Source organism: Helobdella robusta, assembly GCF_000326865.2.
Source record: "Helobdella robusta unplaced genomic scaffold HELROscaffold_1, whole genome shotgun sequence".
Classification (NCBI taxonomy): domain Eukaryota; kingdom Metazoa; phylum Annelida; class Clitellata; order Rhynchobdellida; family Glossiphoniidae; genus Helobdella; species Helobdella robusta.
This window is the reverse complement of record NW_008703570.1, coordinates 1,769,050-1,781,811: the sequence shown is the minus strand read 5'-3', so window position 1 is coordinate 1,781,811 and position 12,762 is coordinate 1,769,050. Positions and strand designations below refer to the sequence as shown.

General features: G+C 32.6%; 1 protein-coding gene across 1 annotated transcript; it reads left to right on the top strand.

Annotated features, from left to right (window-relative positions):
- Window positions 1–1,631: 1,631 nt before the first annotated feature.
- Window positions 1,632–3,245, top strand: HELRODRAFT_158498 (hypothetical protein; the record flags this gene model as incomplete). The annotated part of the gene is made up of 3 exons (XM_009010551.1): window positions 1,632–1,747; window positions 2,841–2,901; window positions 3,042–3,245. The coding sequence occupies 3 exons, from the start codon at window positions 1,632–1,634 to the stop codon at window positions 3,243–3,245; spliced, it is 381 nt and encodes a 126-aa protein (XP_009008799.1).
- Window positions 3,246–12,762: the final 9,517 nt, after the last annotated feature.

The window sequence follows — 12,762 nt, the reverse complement described above, 5'->3', positions numbered from 1 at the left end:
TAAACCATTATATCACGATTCGCATAATTTTCCACATTTCTTTGAATGCGTATAGCGGTATCACGACAGCACTTTTTCGTTGCTGGGCGGTCTCCACCGGCGAGATATTGCTCAATTAATCCTTTGTATAGTGCTTGCTCATTTTTTATTTCAAGCCATTGATAAATTTCCAAACAGTCAGATGACTCGCTCCAATTTATTCGCCAAAGGCTCTGTGCCATCCAAATGTTGTCCTAATTTTCCATAATTTCCTTAACACTCAATGACCATTCTCGTTACTCTCCTTTGAATTTCTCAAAGCATATCCTAGCCCTTTTGCAAATTCGGATTCAAAAGCTGAACACAGTACTCCAACTTAGGTAGGACCATACATCAGTATAACGGTTATCTTATCTCCGCTTTTTACTTCCGCTTTTTACAGTTTTTATTTTATCAACAATGTCGCGATACCTTACCATTACGATGGATTGTCATTCCAAAATCCTTTCTTCCTCTGAATTTTTATGGTGTATTAGCAAGTTTAAATAATTTTTCTTTGTTTTTCATATAATTGCGTATTTGTCAATGTTAAACATAATTTGCCACTCTAAGCCCCATGGACACAGTTTTTGCAAATCACAAGTTAACCTTTCAACGTCTTTGTCATTGTCAACAATTACACATTATTTAATTAAGACAAATTAAATAACACTTATGCATTTGCGTTTGTGCCTACAAATTCATTTACGAATTACAATAAATTGTATTCAAACCAGATAACTGCATGACAAACTTTTTCTCAATTATAGAAAACTAAAAAAAACATTTTTTTCTCCATTCAAATTAAAATATTGACCAATCGTGAAATAGATCTTCCAACACCCATAACATTTTTTGAATTTAACACAATATACAATATAGAAATTAAAATAAAATTATTTAAAAAGGATACTGTTTCTTCAACTCGATCACATTATAGCCAGTATTTTTCATTTTGAGGAAGACAATGCTGTCATAAAAAGCATTTCGTACATCTTCAGAATCAGCAACTAAATCGAGAGTTTTTCGGTTCATTACAACAGACAAGCACCTGTCATTCTAAAAATAAAGAACATTTTCTACAACACCTCTAATAAACTTTTATAAGTAGAATTTATTAAAATATTTTTACATCAGACTATAAAAGGGAGAATCTAATAAATTTGAATTAATGAAAAAAACTGGGAATCCGTTTTATTTCAGGGGAACTAACCGGGAACTTGAACTTGTTTTCAACGGCGCGGGGGACAAAAAAATCGGGGCGAAAGTTTTTAGTTTCTAAAAAATCATTTAAGAAGATATAGCAGTATATGCGAAAATATTTGGATAATATTGACAATTTTAATGAGCATGTTAGTAAGAGCTTGAAAATGTGGATGAATGTTAGCAGAAATTGGAAAAAAATAGTAAAGCATCGGGAAAACCAAAAAATTAAAATTTATTAAATATGAAAAACATAAATAAAAATATGAACGATTTGATTTAGAAAGAACTAAACTTTAAAAAAATATATTGAAATAGTGAGAAAAAAATCTTACAAAACATGTAGAAAAATAGAATGGATCAAAGAGAGCTGGAAGTGAGTGATGTGGTGAAGTCGGTTAAAAGAAGAAATGTGGAACAAATCTAAGAGTGGAACACTGGAAGCAACACAACAGACTGAAAAAACAAGAAAATTGATGTGTAGAGCAAATAAATTAGAAAAAAGTGAAACGGCAGGAAATATGAAGTTAGAAGAGGAAGAGAAAAGAAAGTTTCATATTGCCAAGCAAATGAATGAAAAAGAATAAACGCAATAACGAATAACGGTATAAAAACCAGCAATAGAAACCTTCGCATATAAATAGATTAAAAAATCATGTAAAAAGACCATTGAAAAAAGAAAATAATGATGAAGTAAAACGAAATGTAAAAGAGGAAAATAGTTGGAAGAATATAAAGAAAAGAAAGCCAGGAAGCCTTTGTCTTACTAAAAAAATTGTTTAATAAGATACAAGCTTCAGTGGACTATGAAGATATTCAAAAGCATCATGAAGAAATGGCAATCTCCAAAAGAATAAGAAATAAACATTATTTACCCAATTTAAAAAAATTATTAATAAATAATGATAAAAATAAAATTTATGAATGAAAAAATTTAGCTTGCCGACAGTCTCCAAAACATTGCTCATATTGTCAGTGATGGGCAAAGTTTAACTACATAGTTGGAAACTAATAGTTTAACTGATTTTTTATTTTCTTGCATAGCTTAACTAAAAAAAAGTTTAGTTAAAATGATAGTTTAACTGAAATATTTCAGTTAACAACTATATAGTATAATTAAAAATTTTTGGTTAGCTCTTTTTTTCGCCAAATCAGGTCGCGATCAGTTGTTTTTAAAATATAAATTTTAAACTAAAAAGTGCGAAACAATTTAAATTTTCAATATTTTTAATGCGATGGACATTTAATGTTTTTAATTTTACTCATGTTTCCCAATTGTTTGATTTCCTGTCCTTTTCGTGTTATACGACCACGAGAATGGTTAGTGAGTGTTTTTGAATCTTTTTCAATCATTAAAGTTTGTGTTGTTTAATTTAAAAAAAGTTTTTTATTTTAAATAAAGTGCTCAAAGGAAAAGTCGGATGTTTGCGCACCTATAGCTTTACGTAGCTAATATTACGATATTTTTTCAATCACAATTTTAATTTTAAAATATTAAATAATTAATTTTTGGCCTACATTTTTTGATTTGTAATAAAATGTGCTATTTATATTATTTACTGTATGAGTGCTTCTAAATTTACAGACATGTTATGACTGGTTTTATTAATAAATAAAAGAGCCTACACGGGTGTCAAGACAACTGACCAGTCTAGTACACTCGTGGCAATATCTGATGAGGTAGTAATAATTAAATAATTCATTATTTTTAATTGTAGATTTTTTTGTATAATATTTTTGCATAAAAGAGAACTTATAAAATCTTAATTTGTGTATGCAAAACATGTATATAAAGCGACAGATTTTAATTTTCAATGCAGATCTCTGGGTACCTGGCTTCAAAGTCTGATAATGTCAACAGTCTGTTGGCATACCCGGCTGTTGTGGAGGCATTCGGTAAAAGTAACGCCAGACTATCCAGTTCAGCTGCTATTGAAAGACTATTTACTGTTGCTTCAAGCTATTGTTTTTTCATGCTAAGATTAAACGAACATACATGCTTTTCTAAAGTTTTTTTTAAATGAGGCGCTATACTGTTGAAAGTTAAACTAAAAAAATAAGACTATGAATTTTTTTGAGCCAGTATATTACTGAATTGTTCTTTAATTTATAAATTTCATTTTAGCAAATGTATATGTTTGATTTTTCTAAAGGTTTTTTTAAACTAGGTTGTGTTACGGTTTTCATAAACTTTACTATTAAAAAGACTTTTATTTTTGTTTTTACTTTTATATTTAAATTTATTTATTTGAGTTATTTTGAAGTAATAACTGTAAATTGAATGGCTTGTGTTAAAGTGTTAATGCTGATTCAGAATTCTACCTGTCAAAAAGTGAACATAAAAATAGTTGCAAAATAGTTTGAAAAAGTTTAATTACTTTTTTTTAGTTTAGTTTGCTATTTTCAAAAATAAGTTTACAACTTATAGTTAAACTACTTATTTTTAGTTAAAAAATAGTTATAGTTTAACTATAAATATTGAGTTAGTTACCCATCGCTGCATATTGTTGATAGATAAAAGCCTCAAAGTTGGTAGAAGGTTTCGTTCTGAGTGTACTGATAATGAACTGAGACAGAGCAAGTTGATATGGCTTGCAGATTAATAAAAACAAATGAACTGCTCTGAAAATACAGAACTACGAAAGAATAGGTTGATAAACTCACAGACCAGTTGACCTAGTTAGAAAGGGTGAAAATACACAAAATAGTAAAATTCAAGGGCAATATCGTTTATGGTCAGAAATGTCTGATGAACCATTACAGTTATTTTATCACACTAGAAAATGTTGAAATAATAAGTTGAATAAGTTTGAATTTATTTTTAAAAAATTATAATACCATCAAAGTTTTTTCATTTGATTTGTAAACAGTTGAAAATCTGTCTGTGACCGCTCCTTTTCTAACTTCAGTTATACTTGACATTTCAACTGGTTATTAATAAAAATATTTTTCAAACAAATATTTGTACACAACTTTAGACTGTTTGCTTTATGTTTTTAAAAAATCTATTAATAAAAAAAACACAAATAACCTGACATACCAATCAATCAATCAATCTTCGTATAGCGACCAGAGACCCAGTTTCCCGAGGTAGGACGTTGTTTTCTTTGCCATCAACTTTTTGCACCAAATTAGACGATCAGTTGTATCCATTTCATTTAAATTCAGAGCCTTCATGTCTCACTCGATTGTTTGCGACCAGGACTTCTTTGGACGGCCTTTAACGTGTGCCAGATATTTCAACATCTGCAAGAGAAGTTATGGCACTGTTTCCACTTCGTTTGACATAACCAAACCACCGCAGACGGTGTTGCCGGCATTTGTCCTTTATTTCATCTAAACCAGCACGACGCAGGATTTCGGTAGATTTGATGTGGTCCTTCAGACTAATTCGTTGCATCCATCGGAGCATTTTCATGTCGGTTCGTTGAAGTTGTTGTTCTAGATTGGTTAGGGTTAGGAATTCTCACTTGCCATGTTTCTGCACCATAAAACAAGACCGGACGTATCACAGATTTATAAAGTCTTGATCGTAGTGGTAGTGGGATGTCACGCCGCATCAATATAGAGGCAAGAAGATGCCATTTATTCCAGGCTGCACGTATGCGTGCTCGAACGGCAGCTTCAGCTGTTCCAGTACAATCCAGAACATCCCCTAGATATTGAAACGATGTGACTTTCTTTACCTTAATGGCTTCAAAAACATTGCTATTTCGAACTTGTTGTTGTAGATTGATGCAAGCAGGACAAAAAAAATTGGACACTTAGATAAAGTACCAATTATTTTTGAACAAAGTTTGTTACACTACTGGTTACACTGCTGACACTTGATTGAATTGTTACCTACACCAGCTTTACAAACTGAACAGAGCCATCGTCCAGTAGCTGTGGATTGGATTGGTTCACCAGTGTTCATTGCTTTATTGCTTTTCATTCATTAGATTCCAAATGTCACCAGTTCGTATCGGTTTTGTGATTTCTTCCATCACAGTTATAAATAACAGTGGACTGAAAATCGACTTTGATTTTTGCCATTGCTTGTATGCAGCTTTCTTTTCAGCTATTGCATTTTGTACACTGTCATTCCACCACCAAGTGTCCCGTTCATGCTGACGTTTTGTACCAGTTTTCCCACAAACTGTAGTTGCAGCGTTTATCAAAACGGTTTTGTATGTACTCCAATCTGTACTGGCTTGCGATTGGTGGTCTAACTGTGTTGCAACAATCTGTTGAAATTTTTCTCGATAAATATTGCTTTTCAGCTTCCACGTTTTGATTCTCCGAGGCATTTGTTTAGACTTATTTATGTTATGACAGTTCGACAACCAGGTCTGCCACAAGGAGTCATGTTGGGCGACACATGATTCGCCAGATATAACTTTGACATTTTTGAATAACCTTCGGTGTTGTTGCTTGACAGCGAAGAAATCAATTTGCGTGGCTGATGGTCCACTTCTGTTTGTTATGAGATGTTTCAACCTCTTTCTAAAATATGTGTTCAGTAAACAAAACCCGTGACTTTCAGCAAACTCAAGGATGCGGTTGCCATCTTCATTCCGTTCTCCATAGCCAAAACCGCCATGTACGTTGTCAAAAGCATCTGTTTTCTCTCCAACGTGGCCATTGAGGATTGTTTCAGATTTTGGTATTGTTGAGATGGTGTCAGAGAACGCAGCCCAGAAGTCATTTTTCATCTCTTCTGATTCGCCTGTCTGTCCGTATGCAAAAAACTAATCATTGTTTGCTTTTCTAAGCGAAGCTTGATCCACATTAGACGTGAATTAATCCTTTTAATATCCAATACTTTTTGAGCTAGCGGTTTTCTGACAAAAATTACAAAACACCATTTTTGGCCGTCTTTTGACCATTCCAAAATAGTTTATATTTTTCTTTGTCTGAGTTGACATGACAGACACCATTCGATTTCCATCGGGTCTCCTGAAGGCAGCAGATGTCAATCCTTCTACGCTCGAGCATTTCTGCGATTTCCATGCTTCGGCCAGTCAGTGATCCAACATTGAGCGTTCCAAGTCTAAGAACCATAGAGGGGCCATTTTGAATTTTTCTGCAACATCCCTCCGCTATTGCATACTTCCCAGGATTCTTGGCACCCCTTGACCACTTAAGGCCTGCTGGGGACTATGGACCGTTGTTTTTCTTTGTGATGGCATAGGAATAATTTGAAGAAAATTATTCCTACGACAAATAATCTGACATACCAGTAAAAGTAAAATACGGAGAGTAGGTTATTAAAAAGATTTCCAAGAAACAAGTTTGCATTTTTTTTTAAATAAAACTGAACAAGGCAATTTAGCAGAACTACAAAGATCCTTTTGTCGATAAGCGGCAGCAAAATCTGCTGAAACATTTCTGCCTTAGATCCACAACTTTTGCTGAACTGCATATGATCATAAAACCTTTCTTCATTTTAGGCGACGAAACTGTTTTCTCTTCTGAAGGGGTTCAACAAGGAGATCCTTTAGAACCCCTTCTTTTTTCTTTCTCAGTTGATCCTTTGCTAAAATCAATGAAATCTAGATTTGCGGTAAGTTACCTCGAAGACTCGCTGGGAGGTATGCTGGAATCTTTAATTGTTGATTTCGAGCACACTCGTAACAGTGGTCCCCGTTATGGTTTAAACTTAAATTTTCAGAAAGGTGAAAAAATCTGTCGTTCAATCAAATCGCAATCCATCCATTTTGGGCCTGATAGCAATCCCTGCACATATAACAATTGAATATTGATACAAAAACTTTTCTCCCGCTATGCATAGCAACATTCGGTTCTACACGCAAACAATCTACATCAAACCATGAAGCTGTTTGTTCTCTTCTGATATAAATCTCGCGGAGAGGCACTAACAGGTCGACAATGTATTTTAAATCGCTGCTAAACAACAAACAGTGGCAGAGTTATTTTAATAGAACCAAAATTAGAACGGAAAAAATAACTAAGTCTCCATAACCAGAATCAAAATGTCTGATGAAATCACCAAATGAGTAACCAGGCGATATTGCTACACCAACTGTAACGTTGCCAGCTAACCTGGCCAAGTTTCCGCTAACACCAGAATATCCAAACCATCATCAATCAACTCATGAATGCTGTCAATCATATCCACCAAAAACTTGATATTTAGTTTCTTTTCCCAACTCGTATCACTTTCAGTAGATTCTTGCCAGAAAGATGGTTCTTCACTTCACAATTGACCAACTTCTGCCCAGGTAGACTTTAATTCACCTCTGATGCTGTGATATTTCTAAACATGAATATATATATATATATATATATATATCCAATTATTTATAAAGATCACTGCGTTTTTGGTATTATTCAACTTGTAGTTGAGTTTCTCAATTTTTCTAACGAGACTTTTATCATCTTGATGAAGTTTATTAAAGTTAAATAAAAAACTTTTAATATTTGACATTTTGACAAAACATTATTAATAACTTATTACTACAGAAAAGCTATTAATGACAAAACATTAATAATTTTAATAAACTTCATCAAAATGATAAAAGTCTCGTTAGAAAAATTGAGAAACTCAACTAAAAGTTGAATAATGCCAAAATCAGAGGTCAAGCAAAACTATTAGGACAACCGAAATTCACAAAATCAAATTCAATCAGCCAATCAGCCAATCAATCAATTAGTTTGTAAAGTACTATTTCCGCGATGTTCAACAGCGCTTCTCAGCGAATTTTTTAAACAAATGGGTCTTGACATTCTGAACTTCATAAGTGATGAAGAAGTAATTAGAGAAGGAAGTAGAGACTTCCAGAGAAAAGGGCCAGAAAATGCAAACGCAGATTTAGCAAAGAGTGTTCAACGCAAGTTAAAAAGAAGTGAGAACGAGAAGACGATAGTAAACCGGGGTGTTTAGTTTTAATTAATATATCCGATAAGCACATACGAAATAATTAAGATGGAGACATAAATGTACAAATTTTAAAAATTATTCTATATTTTATAGGTAACCAGTGCAAGAGAACAAGATATGGAGATATATGAAAAAAGAAAGGGACACGAGCAACTAGACGAGCAGCAGAGTTGAATACTTCACTAAAAGGATAGAGAGTAGAGTCGGAAAGACCGTAGTAGAGCAAGTTATAATAATCAATCCTAGATAAAACTAATGAAGAAATAAGTAGAAGAGTAGGATCATCAAGAAAAGCAAAAGTTTTTAATTCTGCGCAAATGAAAGTAAGAACTTTTAGCAACACTTTTAATTTGAATCTAACATGCTAGAAACAAAGAAAAAGTTTAGACCACGAAATTTATAAGAAGCATCAACTTTAACTTTAATCATTAATGAAAAACATTCTTCTTTACGCAATATAAATAGATATATAAAATTTAAAAAAAGATTAAAAATTACAAAAAAATTTATATATAGAAAAACAATTACTCTTCTTAAAATTTTGATCACATCCAGCATCCATTAACTTTGAAGCCTTTTTATAACTGAGAAACACCCCTTCTTGATCAGTTTTAAAGAAGTACATTCGGTTGAAATATTTTGAGTTAATCTTCTTCAGATATACTCCATTTGTTAAAAATTGTAACAATCCTATAACGAAAAAAGTATTTTAAAAGTTATATAATTGAATTAACAGTGTTAAATTTTGATTGAAATTTTTCAAGTTAGTTTTTAATTTTCATTTAAACGTTATTTTTATATTTCAATTTTTAAAACACGATGAAACCATTATACATGTTTTATTAGTAAAACAAGTTGCGACGGAAGAAATAAATAAAATATTTAAAAAACATCAATATATCATTTTAATTACCGGTATTTTTAACATCGATATTTTAAAGAACGATGTTGCATCCCTATACACATATAATGCACAGGCCAAACAATGATGCACAGACCCCAACATGATATATACTGTAATATGATACACCGACTACAACATAATGCACAGACCACAACATGAAACATAGATACATACTGCAACACGATTCACAGACCATATGATATACGGATACAAAATGATACACATTGCATTTTATTCCGACCTAAAATAAGAACAAATATTGTTTTTCCTGTTATACTTTTAAATAACAACCCTGTTAAAAGAGTTCACACATTTAAGTTCTTAGGCAGCGTGATGGTCTAATGGTTAAGGTCGCCTGGTGCTGTTTCGCAGTAACCGGGTTTGAATATAACAAAAATATCCCCGCCTATCATATGCTTCATGTGCGATGCGTCGTTTAGCATGTATTCATATACGATGTTTGTGCGCTTTGTTGAACCCTCTGAACTTTGGAAGGGTGTAGTTGACCTTTAGGCATTATTATTTCCTCTAATTTGTATCCTATTTAATTTACGTAAATGTGATCATACATCGTCTTATTACAATTTTTTTTACAATTTAGCAAATGTTAGAAATATTTACCAATTGTATACATTTCAGTCGCTACTTTTATTCTTTAAAATTTATAAATTGTTTCACCGTCAATCACTTTTTCGTGAACTTACACCATTTTTAAATTCTAGATATGATCGTTTCCGTATTAATCTGGATTTTTATCTTCCAACTCCTAGATCTAATTTTTTTTCTGCACACTACTTTATCAATATCAATGCGTTTTTGGGACACTACCTGATTGTGTAAAAACCAATCATTCATATGGTGCTTTTAAGTCTTCTCTTTATAAGCTTATTTTGTTGTTGGTTAAGTGGCATTTTGTTGTTCTGTCGGTTCATTGCATTTGATTTATCTTTTATATTGTTTATATTTATTTGCACATGTGTTAATTAAGATGGGGCTACACATACTTACGTACCTTGATCTCCTGTGCTTTTTGCCAAATTGTTTTTCAAATTTCAAAAACATGTTACACAGACCACAACACAAAATGAAAAAGGGTACATACTACAAAAAAGTATTTCATTGACATAGCTATGAGCCAGCTTATATACCAAGTGTTCATCATAAACACACATTTTATTTTTTATTTATATTTGCTAAGTACTTATTGCTACATGAAAACAATACAATTATTTGTAATTTTCTTAGTAATAATTTTAAAATGCTAAAAGCGTTTTACTGCAAAGTTCGAAAACTTTAAACTGGTCATAGTAAACGTGCAAAAAGTATATAACGTGCAAAAAGAAAGGAGATGGCAAAAGCCTGTGTTCATTTAAATTCAGTTGAAAATAACAGTTATGATTTAGTACAGAAATTTGATGAAATATAATTTATGATATGTTTACTTTATATAGTGTGACCGCGCCTGTGAGAATACCAAAATATTATAACGGGCGCTATAAAAATGTTCAGAAAATAAGAATTTATGGCTGATTTTAAAGTGAAAAAAATGTGTGAGAGAACAGTGATTAGAATGCATTTAAAAAATAACTGAGTTAAATTATTTGTAATTAAAACCAACTGTATTACAAAATTAGTACGTTTGAGGTGATAAAGCAGCTCATGTTCAAAATGGTAGACGGACAAGCAAACAATTATAAAGAGGAGCAAACAGTCATGTAAACATGAGACAAGTAGGAAGACATACAATCAAACAAACAGATAAGCACTCACAGATGAACCAAAAAAAAAAACAGAAACATACATACATCAGAAAGGTCATAAGAATCCACACTGATCTCTGTGAAACACCAGCTACCATCACCATCTCATCGGGGATGCAAACATAAGCAAACAATTATAAAGAGGAGCAAACAGTCATGTAAACATGAGACAAGTAGGAAGACATACAATCAAACAAACAGATAAGCACTCACAGATGAACCAAAAAAAAAAAACAGAAACATACATACATCAGAAAGGTCATAAGAATTCACACTGATCCCTGTGAAACACCAGCTACCATCACCATCTCATCGGGGAATCAATCTGCCAAGAGATACCCTATGCGTACGACTTATAAAAAATGAAACAATCTAATCTAAGACGTCTAAACGTCGATTTCAGTAATGATGGATCTGCCCTGTCCTGGCTCTCATCCTACCTGTCTGGTCGCAACCAATTCGTCAATATATCGGAATATGTATCACTAGCAATTCAATTTCAGGGCTTAGTCCTGGGTCCTCTACTTTTTACGTCATATATTTCGCCAATTCACAAGATTTTCAACAGGTTCAATGTATTCTAACATAAATACGCCGATGATATGCAACTCTTTATCTCACTGAACAATAAGAACTATTCATCAAATGTGAATACCATCACTAAGTGCATTGCGGCCATTTCTTCTTAACAAACTTCAATTCAAATAAAACAGAAGTCATCATACTCATTTCATTCAATGAATAAGTTACATGATCTGACATCAATCAGGATTGGTAACAGTAATATCCCTGTTAGAGATGCTTTGAAGACACTCGGTGTTGTTCTCGACAAGAAACTAACTTTTCAACTATCGCAAAGGCTCTTAATTATCCTATTAAGGAAATACGTCACATCAGACAGTTTTTACCAATCGATCTAACTGTGAATCTGGCACGTTGTTTGATATTGTCCAAATTTGATTATTTTAATTCAACAATGTTTGGCATATCTCATAAGCAGAAAACACGTCTTCAGATGCTGATGAATTGGCTGCCAGTTTTATTCAGTAATGATACGCCACCTCATTGTCTAACACCTGCAACATTGAATTTAAAAAGCCTTCACCGGATTCTATTATATTACCGTGTTCAGTATAAAATCGCCATCATTGTCTTCAGGTTGTTGTCGTCGCATTCGCCGTTGTACCTTGACAGTCTTCTTCATCTAAATATGAACGATCAACATCTTCACCCTGCCAAAGCACCGACACTTTTTCAAAATATTTCATCAACCAACATTGGGAAACGAGCATTTCGTTATGCTGGTGCATTTGTCTGAAATTCTCAACCTCCAAACATCAGGAATTCTAGCTCCTTCTGTGGATTCAATTTTATTCTAAAAACTTATTATTTTAATTCCGCTTTCAATTAAACAATAAATTTATACTGCTTTTAATTAACTACAATTACTGTATTTTTAATTTTGTAAATTTGTTTTTAACCATCAAATTCATGTTACTTCAAATAACACTTGCCGTGGTTTATTTTAATTTCCTAATTTCGAGGACGCCTAGGTCGCTTGCAGTGACGCTTTATAAATGACGATTATTAACATTATTATTATCTAAAACTGCCCACCAATCCAAAATATATTAGCTAATTGTTTTAACAACACTTTATGGTCAACCACAACTATATCAAAAACAAGGCGAGGAGAACAAATAATACTACTCTATTATCCACTTAATTAACATTACAATATACTTTAAACATGGCTGTTTTCGCAAATGTATATGGTTTACAGGCTAACGAATCACCGGCAGCAATAGCTAAACAGTTAAGTGGCTAAGCAGACGCACATACAGTCATACATGTCCTTCAACAAACAACAGTAAGCTGTTAGGGTTTAACAAATAGCAGTAAGCCATTGCGATCTGATGGAGTTTTTCTCAAAGTAAAAGCTCTCAAAACAATTGTAAGGAATCCGAGTATGTGGTCAATCAATGTAATGAATG